Source organism: Lytechinus variegatus, chromosome 4 (genome assembly GCF_018143015.1).
Source record: "Lytechinus variegatus isolate NC3 chromosome 4, Lvar_3.0, whole genome shotgun sequence".
In the NCBI taxonomy this organism is placed as follows: Eukaryota; Metazoa; Echinodermata; class Echinoidea; order Temnopleuroida; family Toxopneustidae; genus Lytechinus; species Lytechinus variegatus.
The window spans coordinates 51,477,868-51,503,764 of NC_054743.1; the positions used below are offsets into that span (position 1 = coordinate 51,477,868).

Genomic DNA, 25,897 nt, shown 5'->3' on the forward strand with positions numbered 1-25,897 from the left:
CAGCAAGCTGATTTCATCATCCAATTCCAAGAAAACTACTTCCGGGTCATTTCATATCACAGGTCAATCACATGTGAAAAAATGGCGATGGAGACACCGGCAGTGGACAATCTGGCAGTACAAGATTTGGACAATTTGGTATGTATTATTGTCTAGATCAAACTTAGACTGGTACACCTGAAATTTTAGGTCCTGTCGAAGAAATGTTTTGTCGCGAAAATTGAAATTAGTCACATTTCAGACTCGTTAGCAGCGTGTTTTCCGTCGATGCCCCTCAGCCGGCCCCTGCCTAAGCCTAAGGCTAAGTTAGACCAAAAGCTTCGGTCTCTGTTATGTTGGTTGTTCAGCTGAACTCCGGCTTCACTCACCAAGTACAGAGACCGAAGTTCTAGCGCGATCTGTACAGGGACTCAATGGCCATATGTTTATGTACTTAAGCGTAGCTGTTCCATTTTTTTATAGGTACATGTATGAGATCGAAATCACAGCGAGTACTTACGCTCTTCAATAAGGATTCCGAAAGGGAGGCACAATGGCATGAACACCCCCCACCCACATGGGCACAAATGCCAGGGGGACATGTCCCCCTCACCCAAACTAGTAGGGGGGCACATTATGAAATGTCCCTCTACTATTTTTGGAAAATAGTGAGAAAAGTGATGGGTAGGTCGAGATTTTATGTGTCCGTGCAAAAACTGAAAAAGAAATGAGCAGAGCTAGAGATGTTGTCCGTTTGGGCAAATGTCTGTCTGTGTTTGTTGGACTGGCGCCTGATGAAATCAGAAAGTTCCAACTGCTTCATTTATACCGACAGTGACAGGATTTAGCGGTTGTAGGTATAAATCGCGCTCTAACACTCTAAAACTGTTCTTTATTAAAAAGCGCGAGAACCGACGGACCGATTTGAATAGTTTTTTTGTTTTGTGCTTGGGCCATGTAGAATTTTGTACCAATTTACAACAAATTCTGAGTTGGTCGGGTGCAACCACTGGGTGAATCCAGATGGAATGACCCACACATAAAATTCACCATGGCCCACGCACATAACAACAAAAATTAGTCAAATCGGTCCCTGGGTTCTCGCGCTACGTCCCGCCCTTTTCTCCTTGTTTTGACAAAAATGGGCGTGACCCTCAACTTTCAATGGCCATTGCGTCGTAACGTGTTGACCAATTTTCACGAAACTGGTACCAATCAAAAGGAAATTCAGAGAGGAATCCAAAACATGCATCATGTTTGACCCCCGGACAAATAATTTTTTACTTGATTTTCATGTAAATTATTTGTATGATATTGAAAAAATGTAACCAATGATGATATTTTATTTCTTCACCTTTTAAAACTCTTCCAAAGATACCATGAAATTTCACTCTAGTCCCACATACTGATATTCATGTTAGTAAAGTGTTCACCAGTTACATGATTTCTTGCAATCTTAAGTCACAGTATGCAAACACATGAAAAGAAATTAAGCTCGGCAGTTCACAAATGAAACTTTAAACATTTATGCTCGTGAATAGGTATCTGTTTAGGCATTTTGATGTTCAGCAATATACATCATATATATTATGGGAGCCTTAAATAGGCATATAATCAACAATTTGATGATAAAAGTAAACACTTTACTAAAAAGAATATATATGATATATAATGAAGTGTACATCATACATGTATACAATTGAACTTCATGTAGCAATATTCATAAGGAAGTGAAGGAAGAGGTTTCAAAGTGATCATATTAAAGCCCAATGATCACTGTGGCATTTTATCAACTGCTTAGCTTCAATCTCTGTGGCACACTTCATTCATCCCTACCCTTAGCCCCAACACCTTCAACATTTTCACAGTACATGTACCTCCCTTGTCAACGCTGCATGTCTTGCGTTGCTCTTCTAACCATTGCGGGAATGTATTAACGAAGAACATTTATCTCGTGCGAAACATGCTCAACCAAAATTGCAGCTAGATACCAGTTTTGTAACATTCACTTGCAAAAAAAAGTTCACAGAGAGTTGATAACATTTCACTTAGATTTGCAGGGAAAAACTGATGAAACCAGAGAACAACAATGGTTTGGTGCTTGTACGTGTACATTAAAGCCCCAAAACTTGGATAAAGCACCTATGTAGGTTTGGTACCCTTCACCTTCGAAGGACCATTACTCTGTGATCAGTGACAATTGTGATGCAAGCAAGGTGTCAAATTAAAGTCAAGATTCAAGATAATTTATTGTCATGCATTAAGAATACACAAAATTCGCTTTCGGGCATAACGTTACAAACATGAATACAATAAACAATGGCATAAATAATACATTTAACAAACAATCATAACTGTTAAAATATGTATTGCACAACTGTACAAGAAAAGAGAGAGAAGGTAAGGGGGAGAATGAGATCATAGAGGATAGATGAGAAAAATAGAAGATAAGAAAAGAAGAGAAGTCGGAGAGAAATAGGACAATGCAATTGTGCAACCTACTTACACAGTACCAGTCACACATCTCAACACCCGTTTACCCGTCCTACCAGAGAACGATTATCTAATGCTCTCTGACCGAAACAGGCAAGCAGGTGTCAAGGACGTACAACTGGCACTGTACCTCCACCCCGCAACCCCCACACCAGAGTACCCTTCTGTTGTGACTGCAATCACCATGCAACAACTACCCAGTGTTCAAAAGAACCATGCACATTTCCTCACATTCTACACACAAACTCCCTCCCCCCCCATGTACACTCCTCTACAAATATGTCAATCATACGCTCAGACACAGGCCCACACCGTACATCCACTCAAACATAAGTCAATATGAAGGGCACCGTGTGAGGATGCTTTAGATGGAGACATTGAGACAATAAATCATTCATTGTATAGCAATAAAAACACCTATGTAATAGTAAAAATTTCAAGGCTGCGCGGCTGAGGTAGGAGAGCAAGGAAGTGAGAGAGAGAGGGTATTTATGATAGACACTGTAACTTCCTATACTTTGTAATAAATAATAAATTGGTAAATCAGTAAGTAATGTGAACGCATACAAATAAATCTACATTAAAGTATATAAAAAGTGGTAATGATCAAGTATAGTGGACCGAGCCATACGTTGATGAGTTACTCAGTTTAATATGTGAAAAAGATATATATGCTGACCTTTGAACTTTAGGTAACCTTTTTTCTACTTTAGAAACACCCTGTATACATGTAGTTCTGAACCTTAAACTCATACTTTTCCTTCTCAATATATTAGTGGAGGGTACCTAAGACTTGCTGTACATGTATATGTACTGTCATAAAAATAGCAATATAATCTATTCTTTTTCTTTCTGCAGGATATTTCCAAGTTGAATCCTCTCTCCCCTGAAGTTATAAGCAGACAAGCAACTATTAATATTGGTAAGTTTCTCCTTTTTGTCTCACCTGCATAGCAGAGTGAGACTATAGGCGCCGCTTTTCTGACGGCGACGTCAACATCAAATCTTAACCGAAGGTTAAGTTTTTGAAATGACAGCATAACTTAGAATGTATATGGACCTGGTTCATGAAACTTGGTCATGAGGGTAATCAAATATTTCTGAATATCCTGCCTGAGTTTAAAGTCTCATGATCAAGGTCAAAGGTCATTTAGGGTCAATGAACTTTGGCCATTTTAGGGGTATTTGTTGCATTACCATTATAACTCTGAAATTGTATAGGTCTAGTTCATAAAACCTGGACATAAGAGTAATCAAGTATCACTTAATATCCTGTGCGAGTTTCAGGTCACATGACTAAGGTCAAAGGTCAATGAACTTCTCATGTTGGAGGTAATTATTAAATTGCTGTCATAATGTTAAAAGATTATGGATACACATGTAGTTTATGAATTGTAGACATAGGGGTAATTAAGTATCACTAACAATGTCTCATGATCAACGTCATACCATTTACAGTCATTGAACATAGTATTGTATCATTATATCAATGGTGTTTTTTGTGAATACATGTAATTATTTTATAGTATTTTTCAAAGTCAGCACTGCTGCTATATTTAATCGTGTAATGCAGGTGAGAGGCGCTCCACTTGTTTTAAAAGACTTCCCCTACAGTATTGAAAAATTAATTTTGCATGTACATGCTTGATGGTTTCACAGTTTTACAGATTTGTATTCATAGCTTTCAATTCCTTTCTAGTTTCTTGCATTGACAAATAAAGTTTAATAAAACATGTTGGATTTGCTGATGTGGTTTACGGTACACCATGTGGAGTGTTATAGAAACAGTGGATAGAAGAAGAGAGGAAGTGGATAGGCGAGAAAGTGGAGATTTGAGAGTAGAGTATTCTTTCTTGAAAATAGTCCTGAAAAGGACTGTAAACCAGAAGGAATGTTGAGTGAGAACAGCTTGAGTAGTAGAGCCGATGAGGAGGTGCTGGCTTGAGTCGGCGAGTAGAGATGTTGGATGTTGGATTTGATTGCATTTCCCGATCAGATGCACTTTACAATGGGTTACAATCATTGATGATGGAAGTGGTCGGGAGCCAGTGTGTGCGACCATAGAACATTTATAAGCACCATTTACACATGTTGGTTGGTTGAGTTTAGTGTGGAGGTGGCGCTATCCATCGTTATCCGATGATTTCCGCCAGGCTAAAGCGAGAGGGATTCCACCCTCCCCTGTACAGCTCTAGTTATTTGATTTTGCTAGTAATTGCACCGTGTGTGAGATATAGATTCACAGAGGAAAGGCGTTGTGTAATATTAAAATCTTATGAGTATCTTTTGAGTATTTTGTGTAATAAACATCTGTACCATCAACGTGACATTTTAATGCAATGAAGTCATGCTATGTTTCTTACCTACCACAGGTACAATTGGTCATGTAGCCCATGGTAAATCCACGGTCGTGAAGGCCATCTCAGGTGTTCAGACTGTCAGGTTCAAGAACGAATTGGAAAGAAATATTACCATTAAGCTCGGCTATGCAAATGCAAAGGTAAGATCTGGCATACTGCCCGCATTGAAGAGGTTCTATTCAAAACAGTTATGCTTTGATATCTCATTAGTCTATTAAATCCTGTGCAAACTCTTCACTTGAGGAAAGTGGGTCTGATTAAATGCAGCCTAAAATCCCTGCTAGTTACTTGTGTAGAGAAGGTCCCTCGAAAGTTGTTTTCATGCTAGCCTTGTGTTGAGACCCACTTTTGTATCAAAGTGGGCACTGTACGTGTTGGCATAGCCATGTGTTAGACGGCTTAGATACTGTATGAGATCTGTTTACGAATAAAGAAATAAATTCAACGCTAGTCACCGTCTCCCGACTCAGATTTGTTGGCTCAAAGGGGTGTCGGATCCTGACCTCCAAATTCTTTTAAGAACTACATGTATTGCTATCTTCATCAATGCAATTTTTATGAGGAATATGTGAGGCCAAAAAAAAAGCGATTTTCATCTTCACATGAGATCTATTTTATTTGAAATGGCAAGTTGTGATTTGAAGGATAGAAATAGCGGTTAAGAGCCATCTCCTGTGAGGAACACTTAAAATGATCCATGGGCAACATACTGTCCACTGTGGTGGGTAATGTATGTTAGTAATATTCTGGGCAATTATTGCCCAATTGAACAAATTTATTACCCAATGATTAGTTTTTATTACCCAATAAGGGCAGATTTTGACCAATAGTTGTGTGGACAGTATGTTGCCCAGGGTTGGTTAAAGGTTGGACATTTTTTTCCCATTTATCTTACCTGGGTTGAGTGCAGCACAAAGTGGAAAAATATTAAATATTAAATGGAACCAGTGACCCTCTGTTTCAAAATCAGAAGACTGAGCCACAATGATCATATTTATTATTATTATTAATTGATTGGTCTGTTGGGTTTGATTGTTTTTTTTTTAAGGTGTATAAGTGTGATAGTCCTGCTTGCCCAAGGCCTGGGTGCTACAGGTCAGCTGGTAGTAATAAAGATGACTCTTTTGCCTGTGATAGACAAGGCTGCTCAGGCAGGTTTAGATTACACAGGTAAGTATGCAACACTATGTTTTGGGGTTGGTTGCACAAAAGGGTTCCATGACATTTGCTCCGGCGACAATTGCTTCGCCCTAAATTCCACACACTAATCGAATGACCAACTTCAACCCTTGGTTGTACAATGTGGATAAATATCTTGCCGAAGGAAATGATGAATAAAACATAAAATCTAACCTCCAAAACTAAATGAACCCTAAACATTATGTTTACTCTGAAACCTGATCTCTGATTACTCTAAACCAAAACCTCTATTGCAATCCTAACTTTAACCCTATGGCTTCTTGAGATATTAAGATCGGAGCAATCGTCGCACGATCAAAAGTCATGTCACCGTGAAAACTAGGTAAAAATCTTGCAGGTCAAGCTACTCCCATCAGTTTTAAACCAGAGCTCATGAAATATGGCTCACACAATGGTCTTGTGGTAGTAACGTGCAAGACTTATTTTTTTCCATGTCTTGGAAACTGCATTGGCATGGTAATGGATACTATAGCATTTAAAATGGAATCATGATTCAGATAAAACTATTTCCTTCTACAGTGCGTCCCAAAAAAAACTATACACTTTTGAAATGGCTGCCAAATAAAAAATCTAGCACTTTGGGGAAAAAGACTTATAGATATGGAAAACCAATAAAGTCAACTTTCAAATGACACCAAAAAGTTGGAAAATTATTCATGCTTGAGCGAGCACTACCCACTGAAACAGAGGGTATGCAAATTAGGGTGGGCTGGAATTAGCCTTCCAATTTCTTTCAGATTTTTGTTTGGTACTTGCAAAGTTGAAGGTTATTTGGTGAGTTAAAGATCAGATGTTATCAGTTTGTTGTTTGTGAAAATTTCATACGTTATTAAATTGAAATTTAATGCATGAGTGATCATGAATTGCAATTTTTAGTGCAGCTTTATCATGTGGATCTTAACAATGTGTTCATGACAATCAGGAGAAGAGGGGGTAATATGACTTAGGTAGGTGAAGTAAGTTGATGGGCTTAAGGTCAACAGAACATTTAGCAACCCCTCCCTCCATCTCTACCCCCTCCCCCACTTCTCTCCTCCTGAAAGACTAAGCTTGGCTAGGCTGGGCAGGAATTAGCCATACAGTTTTTTGAGAGGTTAGTCCTTTGGAACTTACAAAGCTAAGGGTGTTCTGCTATTCATGAGTGAGATAAGTTTTGGTTTTAATAGGCAAATTTCATGAATTACTCAATTGAAATGTACTGCATGAGTGAACAGGAATTGCAATTTTAGTGTAGCATATTCATCTTGTGGACATCAGAAGTGTGTTCATGAGAGTCAGAGTAATGTGATGGTACATGTACCTGTTACAAGCAAGAGGGCGAGGTATGCTAAGACTTGGTTAAAAGGGCATTCCTCTTCTTTTTGTCCTTTTACAAATTAAAAGTCATAGGTACCCTCCCCTCTTCACCTCCATTTTCCAGCCCCCCCCCTCTCTCTCTCTCTCTGTCTCATCTCCTGGATTGTAGCCTTTTCAAAACTTAACTGCCAAGTGACCGGTGGCTGATGGTCAGTTTGAATGATTACCAAAAAAATTTAATGATTATGATGATTAATGAAATAATTTATTGGAAAAAATGAATGTTTTATTGATCACATTGCACATTGAATGAGTTAATTTACTGATAAATTGTTGATGGAATGATTGATAGGAAAAAGTTGATGCCCTAATTCAGAATTAATCATTAAACCAACATTCTGCTCTGGACTTCACGCATACATAAGAATAGCCATCAGTCTCTCAACAGGAGGGGAGGGTGGGAAAGAGGGAGGGGGCGGGGCTGAATGTTCTGTTGACCCTTATTCCATCAACCTACTTCTCCCACTTAAGCCCTATCTCACCCCCTATTCTCCCGACTGGCCGACTCCCATGAACACATTGCTGAGATCGCCATGATAAAGTTGAAATGCTGCCCCAAAAGAGATCCAAATGATAAAGCTGAAATGCTGCTCCAAAAGTGTAATTTGTGTTCACTCATGAATAAAAGTTCAATTTAATAACTTAACAAATTTTCTTAGGCTATCAAAACTGATCAAGGTTGATCATTAATTCATCACAACGCCCTTAACTTTGCAAGTTCGAAATGGTTTGCCTCTCAACAACTGAAATAAATTGGAAGGCTAATTCCAGCCCACCCTAATTTTCATACCCTTTGTGTCAGTGGGCAGTGCTCGCTCAAGCATTAATATTTTTCCAACTTTTTGGTGTCATTTGAAAGTTGACTTCATTGGCTTTCCATATATGAGAGTCTTTTTCCCCAAAGTGCTAGATTTTTTATTTGGCGGCCATTTCAAAAGTGTATAGTTTTTTTTGGGACGCGGTGTATACTCTAAGAAAAGGGGGCCTTTACCCTACAATCTCTGCTTTTTAGTCGGTCTCCTTCCTTTTCAATTTCATGCTGTGATTATGTTGTACAAATTGATTTCAATGCTGTTTAAATTTAACTATCGTTGAAAATATGAGAAAGAGATGGAAAGGGGAAAATAATTCATTAAATTGAATAGATATTTTTTTTTGTATTGCAGATTTATCGTTTGTTTTTCATACAACGGATGGGGGGGCAGGGGGTTGGTGAAAAGAGAAAAGGAGAATGCCAAAATAGGTTTAAAGGATTGATGAATTTTATTTACATTTCTTTTCTAGACATGTATCATTTGTAGATTGCCCTGGTCACGACATTCTTATGGCAACTATGTTGAACGGAGCAGCTGTTATGGATGCAGCACTGCTGTTAATAGGTAAGCAAAAAAATGATGAATTATGTCATTGCATACTGGAACCAGGTTGTTCCCATACAAGCCTATGAAAATGCAAGTATTCAGTAGGTAACATGACAACAAATCGCAGAAGGCACTAGCAAATATATTTTGGATGTTAATTACTTGGGATATAAGGTTCTTAAAGTCGCCAAAATGGTTAGAAACATAAATCTATATTGCAGTGAGTTAATTGTTCTTCACACAGAAATGCATGTATGGGACCTCACAAAAATCGTGCAGCTCAAACGCCCAAGTGTTTTGCGGTCACACTTTGAATGAGAAATGGTGTGTGTGTCTGAAGTGCTTTCCTTTGTAATGGAAACTTTTACTATGATTATGCTTCGATAATAAATTGAGTAATAACTTGAAAACTTTCTACAACTTTGATTCTGAAATGTTTATGTACTGTATTGGCACTAGTATTCAGCCCGGCATACAGTGTAATTAAAAAATTTGGACAAATTCCCCCATTTTTGTCTCACCTGCGAAGCAAAGTGAGACTATAGGCGCCGCTTTTCCGACGGCGGCGGCGGCGTCAACATCAAATCTTAACCTGAGGTTAAGTTTTTGAAATGACGTCATAACTTAGAAAGTATATGGACCTAGTTAATAAAACTTGGCCATAAGGTTAATCAAGTATTACTGAACATCCTATTAGAGTTTCATGTCACATGACCAAGGTCAAAGGTCATTTAGGGTCAATGAACTTTGGCCGAATTGGGGATATCTGTTGAATTCCCATCATAACTTTGAAAGTTTATGGATCTGATTCATGAAACTTGGACACAATAGTAATCAAGCATCACTGAAAATTTTGTGCAAGTTTCAGGTCTCATGATTAAGGTCAAAGGTCATTTAGGGTCAATGAACTTTTGCCGAATCGGGGGTATCTGTTGAATTACCATCATAACTTTGAAAGTTTATTGGTCTAGTTCATTAAACTTGGACATTAGAGTAATCAAGTATCACTGAACATCCTGTGCGTGTTTCAGGTCACATGACCAAGGTCAAAGGTCAATGAACTTTGGCCGAATTGGGTGTATCTGTTGAATTACCATCATAACTTTGAAAGTTTATGGATCTGATTCATGAAACTTGTACATAAGAGTAATCAAGTATCACTGAATATCCTGTTCGAGTTTCAGGTCACATGATCAAGGTCGAAGGTCATGTAAGGTCAATGAACTTTGGCCATGTTGGGGTTTTTTGTTGAATAACCATCATATCTCTGTAAGTTTATTGGTCTAGTTCATAAAAAGTGGACATAAGAGTAACCATGTATCACTGAACATCTTGTGTGAGTTAGAGTAGTATTCAAAGTCAGCACTGCTGCTATATTGAACCGCATGATGCAGGTGAGACGGCCAGAGGCATTCCACTTGTTATATTTAGAAATAAGGAATTAATCTTAATTTCATACCTTTGCTATTTACAGGGTAATCTGTTGTCAGTATTTTCTTTATCAATCTGTCGACTGTACATGTATGCACGGAGGGTCAAATAATGCGGCGATGGCCTTTTGCACTGAATGGCAGTAGTATTCAACCTAGTGAGGATAGATAGCAAATCTCAAAAGGGTTTAGATTGCTAAATTAGATCTAGATCTATGTAAGTTTCTGGCTTTGATTAATTCCCTGTTTGGTGTCATCCCAAATGGTCTAGTCCATATTTGGATGTGACAAGGGCAGATTGAGAGACAGGGCCATCTTTCATCGCTAGGTTGAATACTAGTGCCGATGGGTTGAATACTAGGGCCAAAAACCATCGTCGTACAATTTGATCGCCTGCGCGCTCAGTTGACGGGTTGAAGAAAAATAATGCAAAAAGAATAATAAGCATTTGCTCTTTGAAATAAGACAGGTGTGAAATTAAGGTGAATTCCATATTTCTATATATTTGAGGAAACTCTCCAAACGGGTTGAATACTTGAGCCCTTAGGGTAATTGTAGTATAATTTGTGCTCAGTTCTTATTACAATACATTATCATTAGCATACAATACATCATGGAACTAAAAACTACATTAAACCTAACCCACTAAATGATATAAGTAATGCAGATTTATAAAAAATTTGAAATATTCATTTAGCCGGCAACGAATCCTGCCCTCAGCCCCAGACGTCGGAACATCTTGCAGCCATTGAGATCATGAAGCTCAAACACATCCTGATCCTTCAGAATAAGATTGACCTGGTCAAAGAGAGTCAAGCGAGGGAGCAATACGAACAGATCCTAAAGTTTGTTCAAGGTTAGTTGAAAGGGTCGATGAAGGTTTGGTCTAAAACCTTAAGCTTGGCCCTGGTCAAAGAGAGTCAAGCGAGGGAGCAATCTGAATCGGGGAAATTTCATTTTACTTTTTTCCAGACAGGGAATTTGATTTTAAAAAACACCTGAAATCAGGGAAAATGCCTCAAATGAGGGATAAATCAGGGAATTTTGATCAGCCCAAAGTCAAAAGCATGGTAATCAGACTCTGCTATATTTTGTTGCATATCAAAACAATGTCTATTGAATGATTGGTTATGGTGGTACTCATAAGTTTAACATAATTGTTTTTATACATGGAATTCACTGCAACAACTTAGAAAATATGTGAAACTGGGAATGGGTTTAAATAATTATCAGTGAATTTTTTTTTCTTGAAAAGCTGGGAACTTTGATGAATAGATCCTGAAGAATATTTGAAAGGGTTGATGCAGGTTTGGTCTAAAAACCACAGGTTGAGCCCTATGATACAGAACTGTGATTGATTACACAGCTGATCTTAATCATTGATCATAATGTACAATCAGTTATAAAAATCAGTGGTATGATCGGTCGCTATGCGTTGTGTTGCTAGTAATAGACTCTCATGAGCTACGTTAATCTTGGCCAAATCCTTTTGCTCCACTATTCATCTTGTCTAACTGACTCTTGCTCTACTTGAAAGAAGTACTAGTAACCTAGTTCATAGATAAAATGGTGGAACAATAGCTATTCTTATTGCTTCAGAATTAATTCAGGCGAAATCAAATTTCTATTTGTTTTCAGGGACGGTAGCTGAAGGAGCTCCAGTCATTCCTATCTCTGCACAGCTGAAGCATAATATAGAAGTCATCTGTGAATATATCACCAAGAAAATACCTATCCCAGTGAGAGACTTTACTTCAGAACCTAGACTAATTGGTAAGCTTCTCCCACAAAATATTACAGACATCTGTGAAATCTTTATTACACAATTTAAGCAGAACCAGACCAGGCTTTTGGGGGTGACATTTGTTAATCTGGTTTCAAAACGTACACGAGACTTGAAAGTAAAAAATTTAATGAGTGACGCAGTATTAAAACAAAATTTGCACAGCCAAACTGTCAAGGAAAATGTTTAGGGGTGGGGATTGATTGCTGCCAAATAGTGAAACAAGTACTTTACTCTAAAAAACATGAAGATTTTTATACAGATAAATTTTATGTTTCTATTTTTAATAGATATCTAAAAAAAAACATGGTGTGTTGGCTCAGTTGGTAATGCGTCCGTCTTACAACCTAGGGGTCGGGGGTGCAAACCACGGTCGTGTCAGACCAAAAGACCTTAAACGATGGGAGTTGCTGCTACCCTGTTTGGCATTCAACGATTAAAGGGATAGAGCCTCGTCGATCTGGGGCTGCACCGCAGCTGCCGGGCCCACGATCAATTGGGCAAAACAAATTTTCAGAGTATTTCATTTCAGATGTCTATTTCGACCAATAGAATATTTTTTTTGAAAAGGGTAATTTTAAAACTAGCTATTTGTAACACAGTCTAAAAAGATCACACACAGTATTAGTCTGTTTGTTCCACCCTTTTATCCCAAATACCATGGGCTGTGAGATGAGTCCAAATATCCCAGGACTATAAGGGATAAAAAAGAAAGAATATCAGTTAACATTGTTGTTGACATCTTCTTTGCAGTGATCCGATCATTTGATGTGAACAAGCCCGGATGTGAGGTGAAGGATCTGAAAGGGGGTGTAGCAGGAGGTAGTATCCTCAGAGGAGTATTAAGGGTGAGATTAATTGACAATCCATAACAGCTTAGGCTTTGAGATTAAGAATCTATAAGGGGGCGTGGAAGTAGGGAATATCCTCAAGAGGTGTATTAAGGGTGAGATTAATTGACAATCCATAACAGCTTAGGTTTTGAGATTAAGAATCTAAAAGGGGGCGTGGAAGGAGGGAATATCCTCAAGAGGTGTATTAAGGGTGAGATTAATTGACAATCCATAACAGCTTAGGCTTTGAGATTAATAATCTAAAAGGGGCGGGGAAGTAGGTAGTACCTCAGAAGTGTATTGGAGGTGAAATTAATTGACAATCCATAACAGCTTAGGCTTTGAGATTAAGACACTAATAGGGGGCGTGGAATGAGGTAGTACCTCAGAGGTGTATTGAGTGTGAGATTACCGGTAATTGACAATCCATAACAGCTTAGGCTTTGAGATTAAGAATCTAAAAGGGGGCTTGGCAGAAAGTAGTATCCTCAGAGGTGTATTAAGGGTGAGATTAATTGACAATCCATAACAGCTCAGGCTTTGAGATTAAGAATCTAAAAGGGGGCGTGGAAGGAGGTAGTATCCTCAGAGGTGTATTGAGTGTGAGATTACCGGTAATTGACAATCCATAACAGCTTAGGCTTTGAGATTAAGAATCTAAAAGGGGCTTGGCAGAAAGTAGTATCCTCAGAGGTGTATTAAGGGTGAGATTAATTGACAATCCATAACAGCTTAGGTTTTGAGATTAAGAATCTAAAAGGGGGCGTGGAAGGAGGTAGTACCTCAGAGGTGTATTGAGTGTGAGATTACTGGTAATTGACAATCCATAACAGCTTAGGCTTTGAGATTAAGAATCTAAAAGGGGCTTGGCAGAAAGTAGTATCCTCAGAGGTGTATTAAGGGTGAGATTAATTGACAATCCATAACAGCTTAGGTTTTGAGATTAAGAATCTAAAAGGGGGCGGGGAAGGAGGTAGTACCTCAGAGGTGTATTGAGTGTGAGATTACTGGTAATTGACAATCCATAACAGCTTAGGCTTTGAGATTAAGAATCTAAAAGGGGGCTTGGCAGAAAGTAGTATCCTCAGAGGTGTATTAAGGGTGAGATTAATTGACAATCCATAACAGCTTAGGCTTTGAGATTAAGAATCTAAAAGGGGCGGGGAAGGAGGTAGTACCTCAGAGGTGTATTGAGTGTGAGATTACTGGTAATTGACAATCCATAACAGCTTAGGCTTTGAGATTAAGAATCTAAAAGGGGGCTTGGCAGAAAGTAGTATCCTCAGAGGTGTATTAAGGGTGAGATTAATTGACAATCCATAACAGCTTAGGTTTTGAGATTAAGAATCTAAAAGGGGGCGTGGAAGGAGGTAGTATCCTCAGAGGTGTATTAGAGTTGAAATTAATTGAAAATCAATAGCAGCCTAGGCCTGTGAGGTGAAGGATCTAAGAGGGGTGAGATTTAATGACAATCCATAAGGGCTTTGTCAAAGACATAAATTTTTTTTATTGTGCTTATATTGTAAACAATATTTGTAGTGTACTCGGATGTTGTCACACCAGTGGCTATAACAGTGGGAAACCTGTGCATTAGACTATAATAACAATGGTTAATCAAGGTATGAAAAACAGATTTTTATTGTTAGTCCTCCAACATGTCTGCTTCTGGGAACACTCTAACATCCTTTGGCATGGTGTCAGTCCACACTTTCCACCGAGATAGGCTGTGAATACCTATGTATTATGCCTAGAAGTTTAGTCTTGGAACTCTTTTTTGAATGCTTCCCAGGGAGTGGAGAAAGTATATAAATTGTGTGTGGGCATGCCAGGATTCAGTTACTGGGGTAAAAATAAATCTATAAAGCGCTTAGAGATGTTCCGATGTAAGTGCTATTTAAAAGCAAGAATTCACTATTATTATGAATGTTCTTGTTTTTGTTGTTGTGCTTTTCCCCCTCCTCCTCCTTATTAACATCAATTACTTTTTATGCTCCTTTATAATTTCCTAAAAAGTGCCTTGAGCTCTCTACAGAGTTCATTTGGTGCGATATAAGTCTTATTATTATTATTATTACTATTATTATTATTATTATTATTATTATTATCATCATTATTATTATTGTTATTATTATATTATTATTATTATGTTCCAGATTGGGCAAGAGATAGAGGTTAGACCTGGTATTGTCTCCAAAGATAGTGAAGGCAAGCTTCAATGCAGACCTATCTTCTCCAAGATTGTCTCTCTTTTTGCTGAGAAGAATGATCTCCAGTTTGCAGTTCCCGGAGGGCTCATTGGTAAGAATTCTAACCATAGAAGCATCTAATAAAGTTAAAAGTAGTGGTATGCATACTGAAATCAAAACTCCACTCTATCTTGATCCCTGCTATAGGATTAAAGACATAATCAATTCCTAATCGTAATGATGTCATCGTCAGTGCCGCCAATATAATCCGATTTGGACTTTACTTCAAGAAACAAAAGGCTTTAGAGCAAAGCAGATTTAAAGTCTGAATGTAATTTCCATAGCATTATGCCAGACTTCAAATGAAATAATTTTACCTCTTGAAACTTTAATATTCAATGCATAAGAGGAAGTGTGATATAGGGACAGTGATTTTCCGTTTCAAAAAATGACCTTTTCCGTTTCAGAAAATGTCAAATTCCGTTTCAGCATGTCAGAAAACGGAAATTCCGTTTCCCCATAGACTTTGTACATACGGAAAAGTGACAATTCCGTTTACACATTGAATAGCAAAATCACAGCGCGTACACTCGCACTGGCCAAAATTTGTATCTGCTACTGTACCAACAACACAATAGAATCCGTTCTAATCGGATCTATGCGGGTGCATTTAATAATTTTTCAAACAAATTTAGCATGCATACATCCTCACCTTTCACATTATTAGCATTATTTTACGGTGAAATAAAATTTCATCGATAATTTTGGGGGTTTTTGGACATCGTTATCATCAGGCAACGACTTTCGCCAATCTGCCATCTTGGATTTTAAGACCACGATATCGTGCTGTTACATCTTAAAACGTAGAGGGCAGCAACACACGACCGTGCAGTTGAGCGATATGAAGCGATGTGAAGCTCAACCCGGCCGGCCGGGTACGTACGGGCGCGGGGTACTATCGAGTCTGCTGGTGTCGAGAGCAGTCACGATGTGTGAATTGTCATGATTATAGCGAAGTGAGATCGTGTTTTCTGGGGTTTTGTGGCCATTTAATATTCTCATTTTGTTGTTGTTATTTTGGAGTAATTTCTGTTGCTATTCAGTGTATTTTTATGGAAAATACGTTTTCCGTGATTTTCCGTTTGAAATGCCACTTTCCGTTTCAAAAGGCCTTTTCCATGAATTCCGTCCGTTTTCCGCGATCGCGGAAAATCACTGTCCCTAATGATAGCTCAGTCAGTAGAGCGAGGGTTTCGTATATTCAGGTGACCAGGGTTCCATTCCCAATTGGTGCGCTAGTACCGTTTGATAAGGCATTTAAATCCTCATTACCAGGTCCCGCGGATAGGACCTTAAGCGTCGGTCCTCTGGTTGCTTGCTAACACGCATTGATGCTTTCTTAGCAATGAGGTCCCTCAGAGAGGATCTTAAGCCGTTGGTCCTCTGGTTGCTTGCTAACATGCATTGATGCTTTCTTAGCAATCAGGTAACCAAAATCATCACCAAAAATAATGCAATGTGTTTAAAAAAATGTGTTGTTTGTTGATGGTAACTATGTATTGTTTTTTTCTCTATTCTAGGTGTTGGTACAAAGATCGATCCCACGCTATGTCGAGCCGATCGTCTAGTGGGTCAGGTGCTTGGTGCAGTAGGGGCTCTTCCTGATATCTACACTGAACTTGAGATCTCCTACTTCCTTCTCAGGAGGCTGCTCGGTGTCAGGACAGAAGGGGATAAGAAAGGAGCTAAGGTCAGTCAATCAATGAATCTTATCTATGGAAATCCATCCATGTCATAATTTGGTGATGTCTAGCATGGTGTTGAAGTCCAGCCACAATACCTTACTTGAAGTACCTTATTCGAAATGTAAAATCCTTTTCTGCGATTTGTCTCCAATCGGCCTGCGACTCTCAAGCTGACAACTGGCGACCCTTTCTTGTGATACATGATATATCCTTATGCTGCTAATGTAGCACCTGAGAATGTGTTACAGCTGTGCGCTGCATCGTGCATAACATTGCCAAAAGCTTCATTCAAGACCCAGGCTGCAGCTTGTAGACATTCTCTGATTAACCTCTTGGAAGTTGTAGCTTGGTGAGAGTGTAAACCATAGTCTCTCACAGGGTTTATTCCCAATTTGTCCAATTGCCAACTCATGCACTCACCATTGAATAGAACTCACTGGTTTATTCATAAATGTATGATTATTTTAAGTTTTGCTGGTCTAAATGTATTTATTTTATGCTTTTTATGATCACAGAAGAGTCCCCAACAAATTTCATTGAAAAAACAATGAAAAACAAAAGGTCAAAAAACGAGGAAATACATAAGAAATTGCAAAAAACAATAAAATACATAAGAAAATGATTTGATATCGCAGTTTTTTTCATAAACACTTGCTAAGAACACCACAAAGAGTTTCTATACCAAAAATTAGTACATTTGGAGCTTTATTTAGGGAGTTAGAGAAAAAAGTATGATTTCTCATACTAATTACGCATAAATTAGCATAATCACTTAATAGCAATTCACATGAAATAAATTACTATACAATCTTGTAGATTATGTCCCAAGCAACCCGCGTGCCAATTTTCGGCGCGATCGCACGGTCGACGGCCGAGATCTTAGGGGGGCCTGGGAGGCCCCCCCCCCCCCCCCCCCGGCCATATGAACTCCCAAAATACCCCGGCCTAGATAGGGTTAAGTCCATATACTATTTGGTCTAATTGTACTAAGTGTTTATTTTGGAAGATGAATGAAATTTGAATGGGTATTAGACCAACTGGTTATGAGACAAAATGATCATAGACGGAATGGTGATGAGTCAGAGTCATGATTGGACCAAATGGTTGTTAGATGAAATGTTGATGGACGAAGTGGCATTAGACCAAATGAATGTAGACCATGTGGTGAGTGGACAAGTTGGTAGACGAATTGGCAATTGGCAATTTACCTCTCACTGAGACGTCTCCTAGGTCCCGTATCACAAAACTTAGCGTTTGATTGTACGCTTGTTTTCACGATTGATTGTACATTTTAGTCAAATCAGTTGTAAAAAAAGATGTTCCAGAAGGATTGTTGAGCTCTGCGATATGGGCCCCTAGACTCATTTGTGCCTTCATGGTGACGTCTCCTTTGATGAGATACATAATCCACTATTCAACCATTTCATTCTGTCCCTTCAGGTTCAAAAGCTGACCAAGGGGGAAGTACTCATGGTCAACATTGGGTCCTTGTCGACGGGAGGACGCGTCCAAGCCGTCAAGGCTGATTTGGCTAAGGTTGTTTTGACCATTCCTGTCTGCACAGCTATTGGAGAGAAGATTGCCCTCAGTAGGAGAGTTGAGAAACATTGGAGGTACGTATCATATTCCCTGCTGAAAATACGACAAACTCAAGACAAAAGGGGGTGTTTGCTACTGGAGACATTTTTGCAGGGTCTCCATAGCCAAACACTAGCCATCACATGTGGAATATGATTTACAAAGCGAAAAACTGGATGTGTTTTGGTCTAGTGATTCTGAATCTTTCGATCGGAGGGACACCGGTTCAAATTCCAGCCATTACATGTTTTCCTTCAGCAAGAAATTAACTTACATTGCGGCGCACTCAATCCAGGTGAGGTGAATGTACACCCGGCAAAATTATGTCCTTGAATGCACTGAGCCGCTTGAAGGCGGCTTGAGCTAAAGCTTGGGTTATAACGATAGTGTGCATCGCAGTAGGTTATATCTAGATAGAAATATTGTTATTGAAATTTGAAAAACCATCTCGTTGGTAATGTAGTCGTTGAATGATAACAATTCATCTTTAGATGTAAGTTACACTTTTTAAATTGGCAGTGCAATGGAAACTCTGAAATCACTGTAATTTTTCAAAGCAATGTTGCAATTACATTGACATCGATTTTGACTTGTGTCTTAATCATCTTTAACCCTAATTCTCCCGGGGGGGGGGGCCATAATGGCCCCCCCCCCCTCAACAATTTTCGTGATATATCTGCTGCGCGAAATTTTTTCACCTCACAGCTCACTGACTTTTTACATTCAAGTCTCGCGCAAATTTTGAGACCAAAGTTGTGACGCCCGGGTACGCGGTTACGACATTACGCAACATTATGCAAGTGCGTGTCAGACCCAAAATTGCTCATATACGTGATTTCATGTACAAATCCAATGCAAATTGCGTATTTAGCCAAAATTCATAAATGTATCATTATTTCTACTTTTACTGATTAAATTTAATTAATTTTGCCTTGTTTATGATCAGAATTATGTCTGGAACAATTTCCATTGAAAAAAAATAAAAAACAAAAAGTAAAAAAACAAAGAAATACATAAGAAATTCATAAAACAATAAAATACATAAGAAATTTATTTCCAAACCAAAGTTTTTTTGAATTACGATTGTTAAGAATGCTACAAAGAAAATTTTTACCAAAAATTAGCATTCTAGGAGCTTTATTTAGTGAATTAGAGCAAAAAGTATGATTTATGCATAAATTAGCATAATTAATTCATATAAAATAAAATCTCATTATTTTGGAAAATTTTACCATACAGCCTTGTAGATTACATCGCACACTACCAGCGTGCAAATTTTTGCGTCGCTCGCGCGATCGGCGGCCGAGATCTTAACCCTATCTAGGCCGGGGTATTTTGGGAGTTCATATGGCCGGGGGGGGGGCCTCCCAGGCCCCCCCTAAGATCTCGGCCGTCGACCGCGCGATCGCGCCGAAAATTGGCACGCGGGTTGCCTGGGACATAATCTACAAGATTGTATAGTAATTTATTTCATGCGAATCGCTATTAAGTGATTATGCTAATTTATGCGTGTCATGAGCGAAACTGCTCTAATTAACTTATTAATCTACAGGCTACTTAACCACCCTGAATAAAAGAACAAAGGATATTCAAGATATAAATGAAGTGATCAATTTAATGTCACAAAATATAATAAGTCATTTACATTGAATCGTTGAGAACATAAGTATAATTGCAAACAAATATTCAATAAATCATTTCATATAGAGAAGGAGTATAATCATCATTGACTGTCCCAAGTTTATGGGAAGAGATTGATCTGGAAATAGGCCTTTAAATTATGTTACCGAAAATCTTGGAAAGTTTATCGATTGCTTGATCAAACCTTCAATCGGGTAAATGCGGAGTTCGAAAACAGAAGAGATCGACAAACCACGACGACTACGAAGATTGGACGATTATGACGAGGAACAAGTATGCCGATGATCGACGACGACGACGACGAAGAACACGACTGACGTCATCAGCGAAGACACGTGTCCTTGAAGAACGAAGAACAAGAGTTAAGTTGAAGCTCTAACTTGGAAGAATTACGGTCGAGTCCGACGAACAATAGCTTCGGCTGACTGAAGTGAGTCATTCCCCTCGAATGACATTTTGACTCATGACCTGGACATAGAGGGTAGGTGCTACCCTGACCTACATTGACTCCACATTGACTCTGGGCTGACCCTAGGTTGACAGCCGTCTAAAATAGGAATAGACCAAATACTTAACAGCAAAGGCCCTAACAATATTCTATTCACAAAGATATCAGCTTATCAAAATTAGCTTTCATATTTATTATCAAAGTAAATGAATAACAAGCTTCTATTAGCATAAGCTTTCTGATAGTCAAGAAAATACATAACAGTTGAGAAATCTAATATAATTATTTCTCTCTCTGAATCGTAGATCAATTATATAATTGACTTTAACAGACTTGAAAAATACAACTTTGTTCATTTTAGTAAGGATAATTATATTCACATTGAAGACTGGAGTAAGATGTCATTTGGTGACAAAATGAGCAGAATATATATATATATGTAAATCTGTCTTTCTTTCTGAAAACAGACATGCCATATTAAGCATAAGAATTGTATTAATATTAAAACGTATGAACAAAACATTACTTACAATTCGGCATCGAGTAGAAAGGAACCTCCCCGCACTGGGTAGGGTGGCACACGCCCTTTTCCTTGGTTAGGAAACACCCCAAATTGGACCTTCTTCTCCGAAATCAAAAGTGAGAGTGAGCTGGCTTGGCTTTTCTTGCCAGCACACCAAACAGAAATATGAAACACAAAGAGTCTGTAATCCTATACACCTGTTAAACTATAGTCTACTTATTATGACAACCCAGCCTGTTAAAATACCAGACAACCTATCATGCCTACAGTTTAGTTACTAAGGTATGCAGTCCACATCTGTACATGGAGTTTAACAAAACATGGACTTTAACAAAAGGGTTATCTAATTTTGAATAAGATCCTACAATGCGTAATTAGTATGCGAAATCATACTTTTTCCTCTAACTCCCTAAATAAAGCTCCAAATGTACTTATTTTTGGTATAGAAACTCTTTGTGGTGTCCTTAGCAAGTGTACATGAAAAAAATGTGATATCAAATCATTTTCTTATGTATTATATTGTTTTTTGCAATTTCTTATGTATTTCTTTGTTTTTTTTACCTTTCGTTTTTCATTGTTTTTTCAATGAAATTTGTTGGGGACTCTTCTGTGATCATAAAAAGCATAAAATGAATACATTTAGACTAGCAAAACTAAAAATAATCATACATTTATGAATTTTGGTTGAAAACACAATTTGCATTGACTTTGTACACGAAATCACGTTTTTGAGCCATTTTCGGTCTGACATGCACTTACTCAATGTTACGTAATTTCGGAACCACGTACCCGGGTGACGCAAAATTGGTCTCAAAAGTTGCGCAAGACTTGAAAGTAAAAAGTCAGCGAGCGGCGCGGTCAAAAAATTTCGCACGGCGAAAATATCACGCGATTTGTTGAGGGGGGGGGCCTCCGAGGCCCCCCCCCCGGCCTAGATAGGGTTAAGGGGGGGCTTTAATGGCCCCCCCCCCCCCCGGGAATGACAAGAATCAAAATACCCCGGGAGATTTAGGGTTAAATCATCTTTGAACTATGCTGTAGGTAAGAGGGGGAAATATATTTGTTGACAAATTTATGTGTTCATATAATATGCAACATTTATGTAGCACTTAATACAAGTGTTTTTAATCAGTGCATACTATTACCCTGGCTTTAGCTCGAGCATTCAAGGAATTCTTTCATATGGGGTACCCAATTACTACACCTGGATGGAGGGTGGCAAATGTAGATAAACGCCTTGCCAAAGAACAAAGGAAGATTTTTTTTTATAGAATCGTACATGTTAATTTTTCTTTAAAGATCATAATTGCCTAAACTGAAAATTATTCCCTGCATTCAAATTGTTAGTAAAGTGATTGAATGTTCTTACTCTTCTTTCAATTTCCAGGTTGATCGGATGGGGACAGATCAGGAGGGGTGTCACCATCAAACCTACGACCTTTGACTCATAGAGGTTGACCTAGGTCAACATCAGTAGGAAACACACATCACCATGGAAACCTTCCACTTAATGACAATTCTTCATCGGCACCTGTCCATGTGATTGTGATATCATTTGTGGAGGAGCTGTGCTTATCATTGTCACTAGACCCTGTTTCACAAAAGTTGTTATCATTGGCAAGATACAACATTCTGAAACTCTATCTGGATGGCGGCAGGATCTTGTCATTGAATTCTAGTATCTGTTGATATTGAGGATTTGTGACGCTTTATGCCATCTATATCAGAGCTCTAAACCCTGGACTAAGATTGACTAGGGCTTTCCATTGTCGGCTTTAATGAATACTTGCTATGAAAAACATGTGTGAACACACACATGTCTTGAGGCAGTTAAATTGCTATCTTGTTCCCAGCATATCTGTTTCTTACTGTCCTTACAGTACTGATGAGATGAGATATCAGTTTGTGTTTTAATCAGTGTTTACTGTGTAACAACTCCCCTCCCCGAACCAAAGAAACTTTCAACATAATGTACCTTTATGAATGATTTCATATAGGTACAAATATTTATTCTTATTGTTGACAAGCCTTTACCGGGCAATTCCATAAAATTTGTTGGTCCGGAAGCTTTAGGTCATAACTAATTACCAATAGTTGGTATGAAATGTTGTAATGTTCTCAACCCATCTCGGCGTGAGCAATTCATGAAATGAAGTAAAAATGGGGGTTGGACGTGCAACAAGGTAAATTATTCTGTGGAGTTGATATTATGAATGATCTGTTAATTCAAAGTCTTCTTGGCAATCAATAATAGACCTTTCTGTATCAAAGTATATCTTTGTATCAGTAGAATATTGTTTATAGAATGTTAGCATGTAACAGTAACAGTGATGATAAAACCCCGAAGTGATCACAGTTTTTGTGTTTTCATGACATATTGTAACATTGGTGTACTTGGATTCGGGTTAAGTTGGCATGACTGTGCTATTATTGAAATGAAATCAAAGATCGTGGTACTCTCCTTTGTCTATTGCACATCAAAATAGTCCTCTACCACCATTCCAAATAACTGGACAGCATAAAATACTTCAGTTCAGTGAAAGCACATGAACAAAATAAAGTCGTTGCTTGCGCACCATTCCAAATGACTGAACAGCATGAAATATTTCAGTTTGGTAATAACACAATACAAAGAAGAAAAATAGTGAAGAATAGTGAGTGTATAGTATGTACCTGATTCTATGAATCTAATTATTTTGTAGATGTGATACATAATTCTGGAACATCCTTGTTATTATTATTGTATGAGTAAACATATGTTTACAAATGTTCTGACAATAATTTTTAATACTTAATCCCTAATAGGGCTGTGTTATTTAGACCCATCTCACGGGGGGGGGGGGGGGCTATCCCCAATGGGCCTTTTAGGGTTAAATGTAGAATACAAAGGGGTGTGGTTGGTATGCAGGTGTTCTGACCAATTTCCAGCCCATTATGTCAAAAAAGAATAGTCCAAAATAGTTTTCTAAGAATCTTACATAAACTGCAGTTGCTTCAGGACAGAATATATCCCCGAATAGCAACATGCAAGATATGGAAGCATGTGTATATTAAATTAATTTACTTATATCCTCAAACATATCTGATTCCAATTTTCATTTTGTCTTTCTTTATTAGACAAAGAATGTACATATAGCCTATGACTTTTCTATCAGTTGCTAAAGAAAAAATATTTCAAAAATTCTGAAACAATGGCACAGTTTTGGAAAATGCCTTTTCTGTAAAAAAACTAATTTGCGTGGAGTGTTGTGGCCCAGTTGGTCGGTCTCCTGACTGAAAAGGGATCATGGGTTCAAATCCCAGCCATGGCATAGTTTCCTTCAGTAAGATGTTAAGCCACAATATGCTGCAGTCAACCCAGATGAGGTAAATTGTTACCTAGCAGGAATTTATCCTTGAAATGCTTGCACACTTTAAAAGACTGTTTGGCTTAATCCAGGGTAAAACATCCAACACCTGTGGAAGTGAATATTATATTATTACTCAAAATTGTGATAATATCAATTTGGAGGAAGGGAGAATTTTGGAGAAAAAATTGAAGTTGTTTGTTCAGCATTGTGTGCATATACATTGTCCTTCCTGAAATCCTCCCTAGGGAGTAGGGAATGTGTAAGCCCGAATCTAGTAAACAGAATAATACATTGATATATGTAAAACATTTATTGACATTGTTCAGAGCATTGACTCGTCCGGCTTTTGCCTCGTTTCATTCCCTGACAACTTCCATGTTAGGCTTTACATTGTGCAGCCCATTCAGGATCAGTCTTCTTTTCAGACCCAGTGACTGGCATTCTGATTGGTGTATATAGTATGGTATAAAAGAGGAATGTCATAACTATTGATAAAATGCTATTCAGTTCTCTTTTCCTTTTTTTTTCATTGTATCTTTGACAAATATTTCTTATTTTCTTCTATTTTCCCTTAATTGAGCATGAAGTTATTTATCTTAACAATTGAAAAAATACTAAATGAAGTTTGGTTATCTTTTCCAGATAATGTTGATAATCAGTTTTTCAGTTATTTTCTCCCCCATGTAGTTTGGGTACATCGTTAGAAATGAGTGTCTGTGAATGTGGAACAGTTTAATGTTCTACGACATGGGATGTTTGTTATGACATCATGAATCTTGTGTAGAAATTGAATGAAACATTAAATGATTAAATTGTATTCTGTTTTCAGATGATCTTATCTTGGTTTATAAAGTAGTGGAGACAGATGATGAGAATGTAAGAATAGGGGAAAGAGGAGCACGAGAAGGAAAAGAAAGGATTGCAAGAACAGGAGGAGGATGTTGATGAGGAACATGAAGGAGAAGTAAAATGATACAATAAAATACAGGTTACATTTATATAGCACATTCCACTGATATTTCAATGTGCTTTACATTACATACAATATATAAAATACTTTGAAATATAATCATAAAAAGTCTAGGGGAACTATATATATTGACATTTACTATATAATATGAATAGAACTAAAAAGAAACTGGAAATCTCTTTAGTCTGCCATTTTTGAAGGCCTCAGCGGAATGGAACATCGCGAATTTGGGTAGGAAGTCTATTCCAGAGAGTGGGAGCGATTGAGGCGAATGCGCGATCATAGTATTTCATGCAGATGCGGGTGCAAGTGCGAGGTCTAGGTGTCCATGTGCTGATGAACGAAGTGTACGGGGATCAGAATTCGACTTGGGTGTGATCAGTGAAGTGAGATAAGCAGGTGCGATGTCGTGCTTCGCCTTGAAGGTGAGGAGGATGATGAGGAGCAATATGAGCAAGAAAAAGGGACAGAAGAAGAATGAATGTGAAAGAACAAGAAGAGAGGAAAGAGTATCGAAAAAGGAGGAGGGAGAGTAGGAGAGAAATTGTAATTAAAAAAATAAAGAGGGTGATTTCAGTACACTTCAGGCATCAGTCCCCCCCCCCCCCCCCCCCCCGACACCCAAAACTTGTGGTTCCATGACATTTTCTCCGGCGACAAT

At 38.2% G+C, this 25,897-nt stretch overlaps 1 protein-coding gene and 1 long non-coding RNA gene across 2 annotated transcripts; one reads left to right on the forward strand and one right to left on the reverse strand.

The window, feature by feature from the left end:
• Window positions 1-25,083, forward strand: LOC121414272 (eukaryotic translation initiation factor 2 subunit 3). The gene is made up of 12 exons (XM_041607390.1): window positions 1-138; window positions 3,331-3,394; window positions 4,845-4,972; window positions 5,881-6,002; window positions 8,673-8,767; window positions 10,877-11,035; window positions 11,818-11,952; window positions 12,716-12,810; window positions 14,949-15,093; window positions 16,562-16,731; window positions 18,167-18,339; window positions 22,304-25,083. Exons 1-12 carry the CDS (start codon window positions 82-84, stop codon window positions 22,365-22,367), a joined length of 1,407 nt encoding a protein of 468 aa, XP_041463324.1. The 5' UTR covers window positions 1-81; the 3' UTR covers window positions 22,368-25,083.
• On the reverse strand, window positions 20,115-21,265 carry LOC121414273. Its single transcript, XR_005969833.1, has 2 exons — window positions 20,924-21,265; window positions 20,115-20,492 (listed from the first exon to the last, which is right to left on the reverse strand). It is a non-coding gene; the product is annotated as an uncharacterized LOC121414273 (long non-coding RNA).
• Window positions 25,084-25,897: the final 814 nt, after the last annotated feature.

Excerpts from the sequence above, each read along its gene's own strand:
- LOC121414272 (XM_041607390.1), top strand. The coding sequence starts at position 82 with ATGGCGATGGAGACACCGGCAGTGGACAATCTGGCAGTACAAGATTTG. Across the intron at positions 6,003-8,672 it reads GGCAGGTTTAGATTACACAG|ACATGTATCATTTGTAGATT; the intron begins GTAAGTATGCAA and ends TTTCTTTTCTAG. Across the intron at positions 18,340-22,303 it reads AGAGTTGAGAAACATTGGAG|GTTGATCGGATGGGGACAGA; the intron begins GTACGTATCATA and ends TTCAATTTCCAG.